The sequence below is a fragment of the Hemitrygon akajei genome, chromosome 22 (genome assembly GCF_048418815.1).
Source record: "Hemitrygon akajei chromosome 22, sHemAka1.3, whole genome shotgun sequence".
Lineage (NCBI taxonomy): Eukaryota > Metazoa > Chordata > Chondrichthyes > Myliobatiformes > Dasyatidae > Hemitrygon > Hemitrygon akajei.
Window position 1 is genome coordinate 15,042,237 of NC_133145.1, and position 20,556 is coordinate 15,062,792.

Consider the following 20,556-nt stretch of genomic DNA (forward strand, 5'->3'; position numbering starts at 1 on the left):
AACTCCTATACTCAATGCTCTGATTTATAAAGGCCAGCATATCAAAAGCTTTCTTCACCACCCTATCCACATGAGATTCCAACTTCAGGGAATTATTCCTAGATCACTCTGTTCTACTGTATTCTTCAATGCCCTACCATTTACCATGTATGTCCTATTTGGATTATTCCTACCAAAATGTCGTGCCTCATACTTATCAGCATTAAATTCCATGTGCCATCATTCAGCGCACTCTTCTAACTGGCCTAAATCTCTCTGCAAGTTTTGAAAACCTACTTCATTATCCACAACGCCACCTACCTTAGTATCATCTGCATACTTACTAATCCAATTTACCATCCCATCATTCAGATCATTAATGTATATGACAAACAACATTGGACCCAGTACAGATCACTAGTCACCGGCCTCCAACCTGACAAACAGTTATCCACCACTACTCTCTGGCATCTCCCATCCAGCCATTGTTGAATCCATTTTACTACTTCAATATTACTTTCCTCGTAACCTCCATGCACAAATTCCTCGAGCACCTCATTTACTCCATGCTGCCTATATTTATTGTAGATCTCTCTCTTTTTCTTAATCAAGTTTCCAATATCCCTTGAAAACCATGGCTCTCTCAAACTTTTAACCTTTCCTTTCAACCTAACAGGAACATAAAGATTCTGTACTCTCAGAATTTCACCTTTCAATGACCTCCATTTCTCTATTACATCCTTCCCATAAAACAAATTGCTCCAGTCCACTCCTTCTAAATCCTTTCGCATCTCCTTAAGTTAGCCTTTCTCCAATCAAAAATCTCAACCCTGGGTCCAGTCCTATCCTTTGCCATAATTATATTGAAACTAATGGCATTGTGATCACTGAACCCAAAGTGCTCCCGAACACATACCTCCGTCACCTGACCTATTTCATTTCCTAACAGAATATCCAACACTGCCCCTTCTCTAGTTGGTACCTTTATATATTGCTGCAAAAAACTATCCTGCACACATTTTACAAACTCCAAACCCTCCATCCCTTTTACAGAATGGGCTTCCCAGTCTATGTGTGGAAAATTAAAATCTCCCACAATCACAGCCCTGTGCTTACTACAAATACCTGCTAGCTCCTTGCAAATTTGCTCCTCCAATTCTCGCTCCCCATTAGGTGGTCTATAATACACCCCTATAAGTGTTACTACACCTTTCCCATTCCTCAATTCCACCCAAATAGTCTCCCTAGATGAGCCCTCTAATCTATCCTGCTAGAGCACCGCTGTAATATATTCTCTGACAAGCAACGCAACACCTTCCCCTCTTGCCCCTCCGATTCTATCACACCTGAAGAAACGAAATCCAGGAATATTTAGTTGCCAATCACACCCCTCCTGCAACCATGTTTCACTAATAGCTACAATATCATATTTCCAGGTATCAATCCATGCTCTAAGCTCATCCACCTTTCTTACAATGCTCCTAGCATTAAAATAAATGCATTTAAGAAATTCTCCACCTCTTCCTCTCTGTTTATCTCTAACAGTACAAAAAACTTTACTGTCTTCTTCCTTCTCCCATACATCTGTTCCTACATTCTGGTTCCCCTCCCCCCTCATATCTAGTTTAAATCCACTGGAACCTATCTAGCAAACCTACCTGCAAGATTATTTGTCCCCCTCCAGTTCAGATGTAGACTGTCCCACCGGAACAGGTCCCACCTTCCCTGGAAAACTGCCCAATTATCTATAAATCTGAAGCCCTCCCTCCTGCACCATGTTTTCAGCCACATGTTGATCTGCACTATCTTACTATTTCTAAATCCACCTGCACGTGGCAGTGGTAGCAATCCTGAGATTGCTATCCTGGAGGTCCTGTCCTTTAACTTGGCACCTAGCTCCCTAAACTCACCTTTCAGGACCTCCTCACTCTTCCTACCCACGTCATTGGTCCCTACATGGACCACGACATCCAGCTGCTCACCCTTCCTCTTGAGAATACTGAGAACTCGATCCGAGATATCGCAGACCCTGGCACCAGGGAGGCAACAGACCATCTGAGATTCTCAATCTCTTCCACAGAACCTCCTATCTGTCCCCCTAACTATCAAATCCCCTATCACTACTGCTCTCCTCTTTTCCCTCCTTCCTTTCTGAGCTGAGGGTCCAGTCTCGGTGCCAGAGACGCAACCACTGCAACTTGTCCCTGGTAGGTCGTCCCCACCAACAGTATCCAAAACAGTATACTTATTGTTGATGGGAATGGCCACAGGGTTGCTCTGCTCTTCCTGTCAAATTAAATTAATTAAATAATTTAATTTAATTTAATCTAATTTATTAAATTAACCACTGAACTACTTCACCCATCAGTTTACAAGTTCATGTTGACCTCAGGTGTGGCAATGCTATTGCTAAAATACCAGTGAATTTGACTGGACAGCCCAATCTTGCTGATAAAGATGTCTTTGGAGTTCCTTCCATATATTTAGTGGAGAAGGTAAGAGAGCTGATAATGAACAAATGATAGAATTAATGCAGCTCTTCAGAAAATTCTAGAGAATAAGATTTGGTAACAGAGAAAAAAAGCCAATGGTCTTTAATAAGCTCCAACCAAAAGTGATGATCAGTTCTAAACCAGTGAGGAACTATTCTAGAATTTGTGGAACAAGTGTGTATCTCCATAGCCAGCTCTTTCAAAACATTAGGATGTAGGTCACCCAATGCTAGAGATTTGTTGCCTTCCAATCTCGTTAATTTCTTCAATACCATTCTTTTTTTCACAAATGCAGTCAGTGAGCTGCAAACCTGTACCTAGTGAAGTTTCTTCTCACCTTCTCTCTAATCATAACGATTACTCTGAATCACTGTACCAGTGGGCACTGCACACTACCTGCAGCGGATAGACAGGTCTGTTTCCAGCTAATGGTGACTTTCCAGTTAGGGAATCAACATAACGACAAGGTGGTAAAGCTTTCCAGTTATCTGAGGCCATGACAGCATCATATAAATGCAACACAGACAAAATGCTGGAGGAACTCAGCAGGCCAGACAGCATCTATGGAAAAGAGTACAGTCAACTTTTGGGGCCGAGACCTTCATCAAGACTGGAGAAAAAAAAAGATGAGTAATCAGAGTTAGAAAGTGGGGGAAGAAGAAACACAAGGTGATCAGTGAAACTGAAAAGGTGGGGGGATGGTGAAGTAAAGGGCTGGGAAGTTGATTGGTGAAAGACAATCAGGGCTGGAGAAGGAGGAATCTGATAGGAGAGGACAGAAGGCCCTGGAAGAAAGAAAAGGGGGAGAAGCACCAGAAGAAGGTGATGGGCAGGTAAGGATATAAGGTGAGAGAGGGAAATGGAAATGAGAATGGCCTACACCCTGATGGCTGAACATCAATTTCTCGAACTTTCAGTAACACCCTACCTCTCCTTCACCATTCCCATTTCCCTCTCTCACCTTATCTCCTTACTTGCCCATCACCTCCATCTGTTGCTCCTCCCCCTATTCTTTTCCCTCGGGTCTTCTGTCCTCTCCTATCAGATTCCCCTTTCTCCGGCCTTGTATCTCTTTCATGAATCAACATCCCAGCTCTTTACTTCACCACTCCCAGTTTCACCTATCATCTTGTGTTTCTTCTTCTCCTCTCCCCACCTTCTTACTCTGACTCCTCATATTTTTTTCTCCAGTTCTGACAAAGAGTCTTGGTTAAAACATCAACTATATTCTTTTCCATAGAGGTTGCCTGGCCTGCTGAGTTCCTCCAGCATTTTGTGTATGCTGCTTGGATTTCCAGCATCTGCAGATTTTCTTTTGATTACATAAATGCAAGTTCCTCAGTTTTTTCCTCTTTTCCTGCCACAACTGACATCTGCTCATACCATGGAAAACCTTACTTTACTTCTGTTACAACACCTGGCATTATCACATCTTGAAGTGACTGCCAGAGGAAGGCAGCAATGACAAGACCAACCCCTTCATGCTCACTAATTAGCTCACTAATACTGAAATAAAAGCAGAAAATGCTAGAAATAATCAACACATTAGCATTGTGGAGAGAGAAAAAATAGATTTGTTTCAGCAGCGAAATAAAAAGCCATGTACAGTATTTTATGTTAAATATACTATTAGTTGTTTGAGTTAATAATGTTCCACAGCTGGAAAGTTTTAAACTCTATTTGTAATTGGCTTGAATCCATGAGTTAAGTTTGGCCAAATCTTCAAGGACTGGACTACTTAGTATCAATTATTTCAAAATACAATTCATGCTCTGCAAAATCAAGTCCATGAGGTGGAAAGTTTATTGTTAGGATTAACCGATGAGGGCATCAGTATCCCTATTGAAATCCCTATTAAATCTACTTGATATTAAATGAAATTAAGGAAAGTTACATTGTGTAGTAGCTTATTTCTCTGTAGCTGTTAGTCAGGGCACTGCACTCACAACAGAATACTGCATTACACTAAAGGTCACTGTTTCAAACCAAAAGGTGAGTTCTCTGTACTGCCCTTGCAAATATTTATCCTTCTATAACTAAAGCATTTATGCTGTTTATTGGATTGTACTGCCTTGACTTGGGAAATCATGCAATGATAAAAAGTGCTTTTCAAATAGAAGAACTTTCTTCTGTATTTTATTGAAAAGTTTTACAAACTACAATCAAGTTCTTGAATGTTGAAACAACTCATTTTAAAAATACAAATGCTAGGATTTTTGTTTCTAGATTTTATTCTGTTAGCATTTTGAATGTTTCACATTAAGAAATTCATTTTATTAATGTTTTGACTGTTTTAATAGCATTAGCTAAATTGAGATTAGTGTGCCTGAACCGTTGCCTCTTTTTTTTTGTAATTTGACCTTTTTTTACCTCTCCTTCCTCTGAATATCTAATCAGAATAAAATTGCATTAAATTCAAAGCAAACAGAAATACAAAATGTTGTAAATACCCATGAGGTAATGTAGCATTGAAAGAGAGAGGCATCCATGGAGAATCTTCAGGGGCATTAAATATTTGCTTAGCTTTATTTGCCACACATACATCAAAATGTAAAGTGAAATGTGTTTTCTGTGTCAGCATGAGGATGTTCAGGGGGTCGCTTATAAGTGCCACCATGCTTCTGGCACTAAAACAGCATGTTCATAATTTACTGACCCGTACGTCTTTGGAACATGGGAGAAAACCGTAACACCCAGAGGAAATCCACATGGCCAACGGGAGAACACTCTACAGGCAGTGGCAGGACTTGAACCTTGATCTCAGGTGCTGTAAATCGTTACACTAGTTGCTATGCTACAGTGCCTCCTACTACCCAAACTACTAAGATTTTTCCAGGATTCTGTTTTTAGTATCTGCTCTTCATCCTTTACAACCAAAAGGGAACTGGATAATCGTTTTCAGGAAAAAAGCAATTGGTGTTTGTCCCACTGTGGTTTCTTATACACTTGAAATGCTGCTTGTTCATCTTTGAATCAGTGCATCCTACGGTTCCTGGCTTTGAGAACCTTGAGTCTCTTCACTTGCAAGGGAAATCTCAGAATGATGACACAAGGTGCAGGTGCTGGAAGAACTCAGCAGATCAAGCAGCATCTGAAAGGTAGATCTGTGGCATTGAAGTCTGGCAACCCAGGCCTGTACCAGAAAACCAGGTATGATTTGCAATGGATTATTTCAAGGGCAAAGAGACAATTTTGAATGAGATTGGAGGTAGCATCAGATTCACGGCAAATTTGGTGAGGACTGCAAGACATTACTTCCTATAAAGCGAAATCCAGTAGCATGAATGGCAGTGATGCTTCACTACCAGATGAATTCAACTCCTTCTATACACGCTTTGAAAGGAAGAACACAACTACAGCTGTGAAGATCCCTGCTGCACCTGATGACCCTGTGATCTCCATCTCAGAGGCTGACGTTAGGCTGCCTTTAAAGAAAGTGAACCCTCACAAGGCGGAAGGGCCCAATGGAGTACCTGGTAAGGTTCTGAAAACCTGTGTCAACCAATGAGCAGGAGTGTAATGTGGGCTGCCTTAATGACTTTCGCCCAGAAGCACTCATATCGACAGTGATGAAATGCTTTGAGAGGTTGGTTATGACTAGACTGAATTCCTGCCTCAGCAAGGACCAGGACCCATTGCAATTTGCCTATCACCACAATAGGTCAATGGCAGATGCAATCTCAATGGCTCTCCATACGGCTTTAGACCACCTGGACAACACAAACACCTACGTCAGGAAGCTGTTCATCTACTATAGCTCAGCATTTAATACCATCATTCCCACAATCCTAATTGAGAAGTTGCAGAACCTGGGCCTCTGTACCTCCCTCTGCAATTGGATCTTTGACTTCCTAACTGGAAGACCACAGTTGTGCAGATTGGTGATAACATATCCTCCTCGCTGACTATCAACACTGGCACACCTCAGGGGTGTGTGCTTAGCCCACTGCTTTACTCTCTATATACACATGACTGTGTGGCTGGGCATAGTTCAAATACCATCTGTAAATTTGCTGACGATACAACCATTGTTGGTAGAATCTCAGGTGGTGACGAGAGTGCATACAGGAGTGAGATATGCCAACTAGTGGAATGGTGCCGCAGCAACAACCTGCCACTTAACGTCAGTAAGACAAAAGAGCTGATTGTGGATTTCAGGAAGGGTAAGACGAAGGAACACATACCAATGTTAGAGGGATGTGGCGTGATAGAGGGATCAGAAGTGGAGAGTGTGAGCAGCTTCAAGTTCCCAGATGTCATGATCTCCGAGGATCTAACCTGGTCCCAACATATCAATATAGTTAAAAAGAAACCAAGACAGTGGCTATACTTTATTAGGAGTTTGAAGAGACTTGGCAAGTCAACAAATACACTCAGAAACCTCTATAGCTGTACTGTGGAGGGCATTCTGACAGGCTGCATCACTGGTATGGAGGAGCTACTGCACAGGACCGAAAGAAGCTGCAGAAGGTTGTAAATCTTGTCAGCTCCATCTTGGGCATGAGCCTACAAAGCACCCAGGACATCTTTAGGAAGCAGTGTCTCAGAAAGGCAGTGTCCATTATTAAAGACTTCCAGCACCCAGGGCATGCCCTTTTCTCACTGTTACCATCAAGTCGGAGGTACAGAAGCCTGAAGGTACACACTCAGCTATTCAAGAACAGCTTCTTCCCCTCTGCCATCCGATTCCTGAATAGACTTTGAAGCTTTGGACACCACCTCACTTTTTTTTAATATACAGTACTTCTGGTTTCAATATACATGATTGATTTACTTGTTTATTTGTTATTATATTTTATTTTATTATTATTTTCTCTCTGCTAGATTATGTAATGTATGGAACTGCTGCTGCTAAGTTAACAAATTTCACGCCACATTTCACTGATAATAAACCTGATTCTGATTCATTTGATGAGGCACAAGATGCAAGTCCATGTTTTGCATCGAGCCTCTGCGTCAGGACTGTGAGGGAAGATGAAGAATTGTCAGTATACAACATAGAGGGGTAGGATAAAGGCCGTTAGATGATGGATGTAACCAAATGAGGAGGCACCGATAAGCGGATGGAAGCAGGTGCTGAGAGAGACTGGTCCTGATAGGAAGAACGAGATGGGGAAGAGGGCTGATGGTCAGAAAGAACCTGGTGAATGGAGAAGGATGAACAAAACTTACAGAACAACTCGTGAACTGGTGGTGAATGTGTTTGGGAGTCAAGCACCAGGAGTCTTGGTTACGGACACAAAATGCTGGAGGAACTCAGCAGACAAGAACTCCAGAGTCTTGGTTACGTAGGATTGGAAAACAGGATGCTCACACCAGTGGGTTGTGTGTCCACTACTCCCACTTATACTGATTTACTTTCCTTTACCCCTCAGTCCAGATGCAGGTTTCACTCTACAGATGCTGTATGACCAGTTGAGCACCTTTACATTTTGTTCCGGATTCCAGCATATGCGGTCTCTATTTGTCTTCACGTTTGTGGCAGAGTCTGCGGAGTTCCTCAGCCACTACAGAACCGCAATGAAAGTAAACTGTTCACGACCGAAAGGGATGCTTAACCAGTATTGCACTGTCCGTAAACACTTTGGGATATTTGTGAAAGAAAATACTGCATCAGGAAGTCCTCCGCAAACGTCCTCACCGTCTCTGACAGTGCGCAAGCGCACTGCCTCCCCGCCGATTCGACGGCCGGTAGTGCGCTTGCGCGGCTGGGCGAGCTCAGTGGAAGCTGGGTGGTGCGGTTGGTGTTCAGATGCTGTCTGAATTTCGGCCTTGGCTCCGGGGACAATCCGGTTCGGCTCAGCCTCTCTCGCACCACCGCCATGGAGATGAGGGAGCCGAAGGGCCAGGTAGCGAACTGCGGGGGATTCTGTCGCAGCTCTTTGTTTGCAGGAGGCGAATAGACACTGAGCCCAGGGATTGGGGAGGAAGAGGCCGGGCGGGGGACGGCATTGACCAGTGTAGTGGGGCTGCACCTTCGCGTGCTCTCGCGGCGAGGGAGGGGGCTGTCCCTTCGCGCGCTCTCGTGGCGTAGGGTGATGTACCTACGCGTAGTGGGGGGGGGGGGGGGGGTAACTCGTGCACCTTCACGCGCACTAGTGTTATGTATGGGGGGGCTACACTGCGCGCTCTCACGGTGTGGAGGGAGAGTGTTCGCATTGTAGGGGTGTCTTCACTGGCGCATGGTGTGTGTGTGTGGTTGTGGTGGTGGTGGTGGTGGTGGGGGGGGGGGGGTTCTCTAGTGTAGGAGTGTCTTCCCTGGCACACACTCTTGCTGTGTAGAAGAGTCTTCACTGGGATGCGGTGTGTGGGGGGGGGGGGGGCTACACTGCTGGGATTGGGAAGCTGTACTGACGAGGTTGGGGGCTGGTGAAAGATGTGTATTCGGGAAAACTAGTTATGGTTGAGGTATCTGTGTTGGGGTTTGCAAGGAACAGGGATGGTGATGAGGTATTGTGTATTCACCATGACATTGGCTCATCTTAAAATTATCAGAATGATTTGTTTGCTTGGGATGGTGCCTTCACAAGAAATAATAATGCTATACCAATTTTGATGTCATTTTAAACGTTTGCCTTCTGGAATATTTTATTGGTGCTTTTAGTATTACTGCATCCATTTGTATTTTGGAGTATTTAATGTTAGAGCTCTAAATTTATAGTTAACCTTTGTGTAGTTATAGAAGTAAAGTTATCTTCCTGCTCTTCATGTCAACTCTTTCAGGGCAAAGCAAGTGGAGCAATTATGTGAAAAACTCTTAACTGTTTGTAAAAAAGAATTCCAAGTGTCTCAGATTAATTTAATAGATCAAGATAGGGTAAGGGAAAAGCTTGAACTTTGTCCTTGGTGTCAGAAATTGCCCAAACCCTCTCGTGGGAAACTGTTTTTACTTCCTCCTAGATATTGTTTGTTAAAATAAACATTTTTCTCAGTAAAAAAAATATCCACAAGGGAAACCAGCATGAAGGGAATATTGGAATTGTGGGAAAGCTCTGTAAGGCATAGACTAATTGGTTCTGAATACTCATACTCTGCTGCTCTGTTCATTTTTTTGAGCTTTTGAAACAACTCTAGGATCTATAGTTTGCTTCTTGTCTCACTAGACTACTGTGCAGTGAGGATTGTTAGCACTCAACAGCTTCTATCCTGCTATTATGTATATTGAATGATTCCCTAGTACATTAAGATGGACTGTTGACCACAACTGCCTTATGGTGTTGCTCATTGTTGTTTACCTTGAACTAGCACTTTATTCTGCACTCTGTTACTGTTTACCTTGGTACAGTGAACCATCATTATAAACCAGCAGTAAACCAATTGTATCAATTATTATAAACTAACAGTAAACCATTTACCAATTATTATTTCTGGCATTTTCCCCTTCTCAGTCCTGCTAAAGGGTCTCATCCTGAAAAGTCGACTGTTTATTCATTTCCACAAATGCTGTCTGACCTGCTTAGTTTCTCTAACATTTTGTGTTGCTTTGGATTTCCAGCATCTCCAGAATTTCTTGTGTTATCAGTTATTATTCACCTGGATATCTAAGCATTAAGTTATTGTATTAAATTGACTCACAACTGCTGCAGATTTAAATCTAAGTAGTATCCTAACAAACAAGAAAATAACAATTGACATCCACCTTAGAGCTCTCAGCTGCTACATTCTTCCTATATTGATGTATGGCTGCGAGTCATGGACTATCACGAATGCAATGGAGAAAAGAATCAATGCAGCAGAGATGTGGTTCCTCAGAAGAATGCTATGCATATCATGTACAGACAGGATAACCAACAAAGAAGTTCTACAGGGAACAAAAACAAAACGTACGTTACTTAAAAAAAATCAAAAAGCAACAATCAAAATTCTTTGGACATATCATGCAGAGAGACATTAGAACATTTAGTTACAACTGGAAAGGTGGAAGGAAAAAGAAGCAGTGGCAGACAAAATGATAGATGGATTAACATCATGGTTAGAAATGGGAGGCAACAACTACAGTTTGGAGGGTCAGGGACTGTGATGGATGGAGAGACATGATCGCCCAAGCCTAACGGCAAGGCACCTGAATAATGCTGGATGTGGGTTTGGTACATGATCTGCACAGCTTATCCTTGTTTTTGACCATATGGAATGAAATATCAATAACACAGAATATTGTGTTGCACTTTTGTTGTAGCCTGTGAAGAACTTCTTATTAAACTGTAGAGGAAAAAATTGCTGTCATTGTGCAAAGAAGAAAGAAAAACCCTTTTGGTGTAGAGAATACCAGTAGTACCCTACACTATTAATTAATCATTCCATATTGCAAATTCCAATCTCCAACTTGCATTGAAACCAACCTTTGAACGAACTCAGCATCAATATGCCTTGTGGCCGTAACAGTACCCATGCTTGAAGGACATTACAACCTATTTGTTTTGCTTCCTATAACCTTCCTGAATTAGTAAGACAGTTCACCCTCTGACTTGAACTCTAGGCAATTTACCAAGAACTTAAGTACTTGTGAAAGCTGTTTCAATTATCCTGAGTATTTCTCTAAATGAATCTTCCACTGCACTACTCAGAGTGGAAACTACTTTTAAAATGTGTATGTTATAGAATCAATATTATTGTAAGATAGCATTTTTGCCTTTTCAAGCATATCCTTCCTGTTATTTGTTTCCTTTTAGTAGTTGCATATTTTGTTTCAGGAAAGAAGGGTCCATATGTTTTAAAGAAGGTATGAGGAGAAGGGTATGTCTTGCTGGGAAGGGATCAGGCTGTACTTAAAATTTTGCTGGCAGAAGTGTAATGAAACAATGCCTTGACAAAGAGCTGGTGTTGCAAGGGGTTAGCCAGAGAAGTTTTCTAAGAAGCCTATAAGGTGAGATGAGTAGTTGAGGGAAAAAGTCAATAGTGGACTGTTGAAAAGACAGTTGTGCGATGATGGGGAAAAATGTCACAGTAAACATATGTTGGGGAGGTGAGAAAAGATGGCACAAAGGGTGGGAATTTTATGTTTAATGTGGCATGACAAAGAACCAATGAATGGGTACTAGTTAATGTGATATGGGTAGCAGATAATATAGAGAGTTACCATTTGTGAACAGAAGATGGAAAACCATCCGAGTGTATATGTAATTAAATCTAAGGTTACAAAAATCATGAATGATGGCTTCACTGATAGATTTGACAGTTGGCTTATGGTAGGAGCTTGTGACTGGTGTCAGCTTGAAAAAATGAAGAACAGAAATGAGCAATAGTGTGGGGTTAATGAGGCTGCCATCTTGTTTAAGTACAGTATATCAGTTTTTTATATGTACAGGTGTCCCCCGTTTTTCGAACGTTCACTTTACGATACCCCGCTGTTATGAAAAAAGGCAGCGCGCGAAAAACGTCAGCCAACCTCCTCCCCCGGAACTGCATTCTAGTCGGCATTGCTTGAACACGTGCCTATGAGCATCTGTGCTTTATGTCAATTTATTTTGTGCATCCGTTAGCAGGATGAGTTGTAAAGTATCAGAAAAGCCTAAAAGAGCGCGTATGGGTGTTACACTTAGTGTAAAACTAGACATAATAAATTGTTTTGATCGTGGTGAACGAAGTAAGGATATAATAAGTTTGGCTAAGGGTTTGTGGAAGTTGATGAAGATGATGTTGAAGAGGTTTTGGCACCCCATGACCAAGAACTGACAGATGAAGAGCTGATGAGGAAAAAAGGATAACAATTGAAACCGAACGCTGTAGTGAACGGCCCAAAAGTGAAGTCGTCCAGGAACTGAACATGAAGCAATTGTGTGAGATTTTCGCTGCGATTGACAACGCTGTAATGATTGCAGAAAAATGACTTTAATTTTGAAAGGGTACATAGGTTTAGGGCATATTTGCAGAATGGTTTGAGTGCTTACAAAGAACTGTATGATAGAAAAATGCACGAGGCTAAGCAGTCAAGCATACTGTCATTTTTCAAGCCTTCCACATCAACCAGAGCAGATGATGAAACTCGACCTTCGACATCAAGGCAGGCAGACATAGAAGAAGTTGACCTGCCTGCCCTGATGGAAAAAGACGACGATGAGATGACACCCGAGTCTCCCACCACCCTAACCTCCGGCGACTCAGCCTAACACGCCGTAATCAGTGTGCTCACTGTCTTCGCGATTCTAGTAAGTGAAACTACACTGGACGTACATTATTTCTACTTTATATAGGCTGTGTATTTTTATGTGTTATTTGGTATGATTTGGCAGCTTTATAGCTTAAAGGTTACTGGAAAGAGTGCTTTTGCCGAGAGCGCTTGCGCTGAGTGTTTTTGCCGCGAGTGCTGCCGAGAGCACTTGCGCCGAGTTTTTCCTGCCATGAGCGCTTGCGTGAGATTTTCGCTACGGTGGACAGTGCTGTAATAATTGCAGAAAAGTACTTCTACTTTATATAGGCTGTGTATTTATCAGATCATTCCTGCTTTTACTATCTATATGTTACTATTATTTTAGGTTTTATGTGTTACTTGGCATGACTTGGTAGGTTATTTTTTGGGTCTGTGAACGCTCACAGATTTTTCCCATATAAATAAATGGTAATTGCTTCTTCACTTTACAACATTCTGGCTTACGAACCATTTTATAGGAACACTCTACCTTCGAATAGCAGGGGAAACCTGTATCACACATATTAGGACTTCATATCCTTTAATTTTCACATCTGTATTCAGAATGGGTGCTGAAATTTGTATATTTTAGTGGAGGTCCTAGTTAATCTCAATATTGGCTCTCATCTCCACAATGAAGATTGTGGCTGATGATCTCAATGACAATTGAGTATTTTCATTTACCTAAATGAAAGTGAATTGACATTTCCTGTAGCACTGTGATGTAGAATGTTTGATCCATATGCCACATCCCAACCTATACTCTGGTTACAGCTGAGATTGGGTCCTTTCTAGTGCTGGAACAAGGACTTCACCACTCGAGATGAGACCCAGTGATGTGATACCTAGTTCTTGCCCTGATCCCACTTTGGGCTTAAAGCCAGAACCAGCTGTAGATCGGGTACACTGTACTGTCACTGTAAAATTTATGTAGTACAGTGGCATGCAGAAGTGAATGGGTGCAAGTCTGTTACTGCGTAACAGCAGTATGCAATACTGGTGGGTGTAGGTCTGTCAGAATGGAAATTTGCAAGGGAGATGTAGCACATCAAAAAAATGGGCAACAGCTTTGCTGTTCGAGCTGTGAGGTAGAAATATTTTCAGTTGTTTTAGCTATAAACATTGAACAAAGCAACTTCACTTAATGTGCACACATCTTATACATATATTGCAACTCTACAAATCTCTGGTGAGACTGCACTTAGAGTATTGTGTTCAATTCTGGTCACCTCATTATAGGAAGGATAAGGAAGCGGGTGAGATATACCAGAATGTTGCCTGGTTTGGAGAACAAGTCATATGAAGCAAGGTTAGCAGAGCTGGGACTTTTCTCTTTGGAGCGTAGAAGAATGAGAGGGAACTTGATAGAGGTCTACAAGATTATGAGAGGCATAGATAGGGTGGATAGTCAGTACCTGTTTCCCAGGGCACCAATAGCAAACACCAGAGGGCATATGTACAAAATTAAGGGAGGGAAGTTTAGGGGGGACATCGGGGTAAGTTTTTTTTACACAGAGGTTTGTGAGTGCCTAGAATGACTTGCCAGGGATGGTGGTGGAGGCTAAAACATTAGGGGTATTTAAGAGCCTCTTGGACAGGTACATGGATGAAAGAAAAATGGAGGGTTATGGGGTAGTGTGGGTTTAGTACTTTTTTTTAAGGATTATATGGATCGGCACGACAAGGAGGGCTGAAGGGCTTGTACTGTGCTGTAGCGTTCTTTGGTTCTATATATTAACATTTAATTAGAAATGTGAACAATTCATGTGGTCTTCAGAAAACCATACAATTTCTTACTGCCAGTGAGTGGCTTGCTAATGCTGCCAAAAATCTATTTAGAGCAAGGAACTATGGCATTTGTATTCTTGATCATAAAGTATTGTTGTCTGGTTACATATGGTTCAAATAAATTTCATGTGAATGGCTGTTTGATGTTGTCCTTTTCCCAAAGTTAAGCAGTTATTCCCTTTTTCAATATCAGGACATTCCTAAACATTTTACACAGCTGAACTGTTTGTAGCCTGTTGAGTAGAACATGAGCCAACTCATGTACAATCGGATCCCACATATAGCACAGAGATGCTTTGTTTTTGGTGTTGGTTGAGGAGTAAGTGTTGACAAAGGCAACTGAGGGACATTCCTATTCTTGGAATGGTGCAATGTCTTTTGCATCAGATGTGAGGCTGTATTTTAAGATCTCATCTTAAAAGTAATACTTTATATCAGAAGTAACATTGTACGTGTTGGCTTCTGCTTGAAGTGGCAGCCTGTCTATTTGCATCAGGTCGTTGGAGTGGGAATTGAATGTGATTACTTCAGTGAGTATATGGAACAAGCTGCTGGAGGAAGTGGTGGAGGCTAAAATTTTGAACTTCTTGGATTGGTACAGATACATGGAGGGGCATGTCTGCAGGAAATTGGGCACCCTGATTGACACAGACTCATTGGCTGAAGGACCTGTGCTGTATTACTCTGACTCAGTGGGAGTAATTCCACTGATCATAAACTGAATAATCCTAATTGCATATATGAATGTATGTTACAGTGAATAAACTAAAAATTCAGAACTATGTAAATAATTTGAGTAAGTGGTAGGTCTTTGACTTGTGGATATTAACTTAAAAAAAGTGTATCCTGCATAAAATAGTCTAATTATTCATGAGACAACTGTTCTGACAGTACTTTTTTTAAAAAAAAGTATAATCTTAAAGCCATATATTCACTGAAGTAGAATAATCCAGAATCTGATTGTTAATTTCACATAATACTCAGGTCAACCAGTTTTATTGATGTGTTGGAAATTCTACAGATTGGCATGTAAAGGTCTTCAGGCTATGGATAATGAGTATCTGGTATATTTAAACCTTTTTTTTGCATTTGTAATTGCATGTGGCATTGCAGCTTGTATTCTTAATGTATTTTGACAGATAAAGATCGGACAATAAATAATGGCGAGACAGTATTTCACCACCTGTGCTCATCACTCTCATTCCCGTACTTTGTCTTTTTATAGTCTTTTTATGTTGTGAATATCACATTTATTGAAGAATTTTGCTTGAAATGTGATATCATTATAAAGAGCATGTTCCATTTTTAGTGTTTTCCCCTGGTGCTGCAGAAACATGAGGAAAAGTAAGCACTTTGGCTGCCACTGCCATTTAACCAATTACCGTAGATTCCGGATTTTAAGCCGCTACTTTTTTCCCACATTTTGAACAGCTTTGAACTCTGCGGCCTTTAATACGGAGCGGCTAATACATTTTTTTTTCATGCCGCCAAAAACATTTTGCCTCGTAACAGTAGACCAATAAAATTGATGAGTAGTTCACAGAGGTCCAATGAAATTGTACGATAAATCAAGCGCACTTTCACAATTAAATTATTGTAAATCAGTCATTTGTACTCACCCTCATCAACATGGAAAACACTCGAAGAAAAGCATTGTGCTGCCTTTATGGCAGTTATTTAGTTTATAATATTTTCGCTTAGTAATTCATTTGTTAGTTAAAGTTAGAACTGTTTTAACTATATTTGTTTTCTGTACTACATCGCGGGATGCTATGACGTCACACCCGGTTTCGCCGCGTCTTGTGGGATACCGGTTTGCGATAAACGGGAAGGAGGGGGGCGAGCGGCGGAGCGAAAACGCTGCTTTTAAGTTAAAGGCGATCAATAACTTTTCCTGGTAGGCTGCAGTATATATATTTTTTACCAGTCGTTTGGAGATATTGGAATGTTGTTCAGTAAAGAAGTATACGCAACGTATATTTAAAAGTAGCCGCGTTACAGGCACGGTTCGAAAAAAAGCATTTGCAATATGTATTTGTTTATGTTACCATATGGATTTAATTAAAAGTTAAAAAATCCTCACGTGTAATATCTTTCTGTGTAAATATCTCATATTACAACGTGGGACACCTGCGGCCGAAAATCCGGTGCGGCCTGTACAAGTAAAAAATTGATTTTATTTCTAAAATTAGAGCCAGCGGCTTTTAATCAGGTGCGCTCTGTAGTCCAGAATCTACGGTACTCACAACTTTTAATGATTTTTTGCTTTACCACCCAACTTTTGTGGGTTTAGTAGAGGAGACGGGGATATTGGTGGCTGGGTTGCTGCAGCTCTGTGGCCTTGGCAGTGTGGGGTGGGGTATGACCTGCTGATGACGCTATGGGACATTAGGCCCGGAAACTAAGATCACTGTCATGTAGGTTAACTGAGTGGGTGTGTTTGAAGAAAATAAGACATCCTCTCACAGTAACTTGAGCAATCAGACTGAGTAGCTTGGTGGGGGAAGGGGCCCACTGGAGTTAGTGAACTGGACCTCTGGATTAATTGTAATTAAGGTATTTACTTGTTTAAAGTTGATGGGCTTGGCTCAATGGTTTGTGTTTTTCTCATTCCTGGAGAAGTACAGACATGTTTGTCCAGAACAACTGGTGGAGGTCTTTACAGATCTATTACATCTGAGTGATTTTATTTGGAGCCTCTACCAATCACCAAGATAACCATTAAAGTCAAAGCAGATTTGAATCTGTCAATCAGTTCCTCGAAATATGAGAATAACTGTGCCAATCTTGTTTTATGTAAGTTCATTGAAAATTCAAGCAAGGAGATTTTTTGTTACATTCATTTGATTTAAGAATATTCCTTTCTAAGTAAAGACAATTTCTCTGCCACCTTTTGTAAAACATTCTTTCCTCTTGTGTATGCACTTTAAAAGAAGCAATAGTGTGCCTCAGCCAGTCTCCTGACTGAGGTTATATGTTCAGACTGTGTCAGTATTGTAATGAAAGGCTTTAATACAGCAAAGCACAACTTGCTGCAGCTTTTGTTTTTATTCTGCCTAGTGCTTTTAAGATTAAACATTTAGAACTTTATGAATCTTTGTGGTTTGAAAAATTGTGGCAAGTTTTGTGTGCAGAACTTGGTATGCCTTGAAAAGAAGATACCCCTCTTAAAATAGCTGTGCAAAGGCAGGGAGGAATAGTAAATCATATGTGTACTGTGGAAATTAAAAAGAGGGTGTTGAACTTTCTTTGCTGCTGTTCTTTGAATTTTACATATTACCACAGGCTTGTAATGTGCAGAGCTCAGTCTGTGTACAAATCAAGGTGTTGGCATCTGCAGACTGTTCAGATGTTGGTTAGTTGATATTCTCTTTCTCTCCCCTTCTTAAAATGCCTGGGTTAGAGCCTGAAATCTGTAGTGGGGTAAAAAAACTGCCAGAGGATCTCAGTATGGCAAGTAGCATCCGTAGAGGGAAAAGGATAGTTAAAACCCTTCATCTGGACTAAAAGTACAGGGAAGATGGACAGGGCTGGGGCAAAAGCCAGCTGGTGATGGGTGGCTCCAGGTGAGGTGTGATAGGCAAATTGAAGGTGGGAATGACGACATAAGCTGAGGGGTTATGGAGGCAAGGGCTGATGATAATGGAATTTGATAGGAAAGGCAGGTAGAGCATGGGACCAAATGAGGAAGATAGGGTGGGCAGATCTTAACAGTTTTGTTTGGCATGTTCACCTATTCTGAACAAATTAAACTGAGGCAAGAGTGGTGTTTCTATAGTTCTTCACAGTACACAGTACAGCTTCTATAGTTGTAGTCAGAAAGCATTCTGACGGGCTGCATCACTCTGGTATGGAGGGGCTACTGCACAGGACCAAAAGAAGCCGCAGAAGGTTGTGAATCTAGTCAGCTCCATCTTGGGCATTAGCCTACAAAGTACTCAGGACTTCTTTAGGGAGCGGTGCTTCAGAAACGCAGCATCCGTTATTAAGGACATCCAGGGCATGCCCTTTTCTCACTGTTACCATCAGGTAGGAGATGTAGAAGCCTGAAGGCACACACTCAGCAATTCAGGAATAGCTTCTATCCCTCTGTCATCTGATTCCTAAATGGACATTAAAGCTTTGGACACTAACTCACTTTTTTAATATACAGTATTTCTGTTTTTGCACATATTTTTAAAATCTACTCAATACAGCTAGTCCCTGAGTTACGAACATTCGACTTACGAATATCTCGTACTTACAAACCGAGGAAGGAGAACACCGTCCACCATTTTAAGTCGAATCGCGACGCCGTCCGCCATTTTAAGTCGTTGCCATTGAGACTGTGTTGAGTGTGTAACTTTGTATTTGGCTTAAATTTTTCTTAGCAAGATTCATCCTGATCTCCCCCCCACCCCCCCCCCCCCTTTCCGGTCAGCTGGTGGTGCAGTGAGATCAGCGCCGGGCTCGAGAACGGAGGTTCCCAAGTTCAATGCAGTGAGAGACCCCTCCCGAGTGCTCTTCATCCGTGCCGGGTTGATGTCGAGCTTGCAACTCAACCTCATAAAAAAAACACTGTCACCTCCAGTTTAAATTCCCACGCAGAATATTGTGGAGGATCCCGATCCCAAACCCAAACCCAGCACAGCCCCCACTTGTCCCATTTAACCTGTCTCAGTGCGGTGGAGCTTGGGACCTGCCGCCCACAGTGTTTCTGTTCCGTTGACGGGAAGTGATTGCGATTGAAAATAAAGTGGAAATAATAAAGTGATCGGAAGGAAGGTGAAATGTCATCAGTCATTGGAAAAGCACTCCGCTACAGTCGGTCAACAATCGGAACAATTTTAAAGGATAAAGTGAGAATAATGGAGCATGTGAAAGGCCCTGCCCTGATGAAAGCTACAATTATTACTAAGCAACACAGGTTTAATTATTGGAATTTTTCTTCAGCAGTTTAATGGGGGCACGACTGCGTATTCGCTTGTAAATCGGACTGTGAGGCAGCAGGAGAATTTAAAGGGAGCAGTTTGTGGAAGTTGGTCATTTTCTTCAGCAGTTTAATGGGAGCACGACTGCGCAAGTACATGTAAGTCAGACCTTGAGGCAGAGGGAGAATTTAAAGGGAGCAGTTAGACGTCGCCCACTACAATGTCACCTGCTCCGGAGTAGAGGGAGACAGAGTAGGAAGGCTTTGTCTCGAGAGGTTTCAACGAGCAGAGGCTGAGGACAAGCTTCACTCCAAGTGAGTTAAGGCTGGGAGAGTTCCTTTAAAAGGAGAACGTTTCAAAAATTGAGGCAACATATTGGGTAGGTCATGTCAGCTGAGATCAGCCCGGTGGTTTGTTCATCCTGCAGCATGTGGGAAATCAGGGATACTTCCAGTGTCCCTGACGACTATGTGTGCAGAAAGTGTGTCCAGCTTCTGGCAGACCGCTTTGAGCGGCTGGGGCTGCGATTGGATTCATACTGGAGCATCCGCGATGCTGAGAAAGTCGTGAATAGCACGTTCAGTGAGTTGGCCACACCGCAGATAAAGGCTACACAGGCAGAAAGGGAAGGGGTGGCCACTAGACAGCGTAGTAGTAGGCAGGTAGTGCAGGAGTCCCCTGAGGTCATCTCCCTCCTAAACAGATATACTGTTTTGGATACTGTTGGGGGAGATATCTCATCAGGGGAAGGCAACAGCAGCTGAGTTCATGGCACCATGGGTGGCTCTGTGGCACAGGAGGGAAGGAAAAGGAGTGGGAGAGCTATAGTGATAGGAGATTCGATTGTAAGGGGAATAGATAGGTGTTTCTGCGGCCGCAAACGAGACTCCAGGATGGTATGTTGTCTCCCTGGTGCAAGGGTCAAGGATATTTCTGAGCAACTACAGGACATACTGGAGTGGGAGGGTGAACATCCAGTGGTCGTGGTGCACATAGGTACCAACGATATAGGTAAAAAACAGGACGAGGTCCTACAAGGTGAATTTAGGGAGTTGGATAAACTAAAAAGTAGGACCACAAAGGTAATAATCTCTGGATTACTACCAGTGCCACGTGCTAGTCAGAGTAGAAATAGGAGGATATTTCAGATGAATATGTGGCTTGAAAAATGGTGCAAGGGGGAGGGATTCAAATTTCTGGGGCATTGGAACCAGTTCTGGGGGAGGTGGGACTGGTACAAACAGGATGGTCTGCACCTGGG

The 20,556-nt window shown here is 42.0% G+C and overlaps 1 protein-coding gene across 1 annotated transcript in view; it reads left to right on the forward strand.

Annotated features, from left to right (window-relative positions):
- The first annotated feature begins 8,167 nt into the window (after nucleotides 1-8,167).
- The window catches only part of LOC140714922 (transmembrane protein 94-like), a 190,401-nt gene continuing 178,012 nt past the window's right edge, over nucleotides 8,168-20,556 (forward strand). The window contains exon 1 of the mRNA XM_073026590.1: nucleotides 8,168-8,320. Within this exon, the coding sequence (XP_072882691.1) occupies nucleotides 8,294-8,320 (27 nt within the window). The 5' untranslated portion in view covers nucleotides 8,168-8,293. The remainder of the gene's footprint in view (nucleotides 8,321-20,556) is intronic.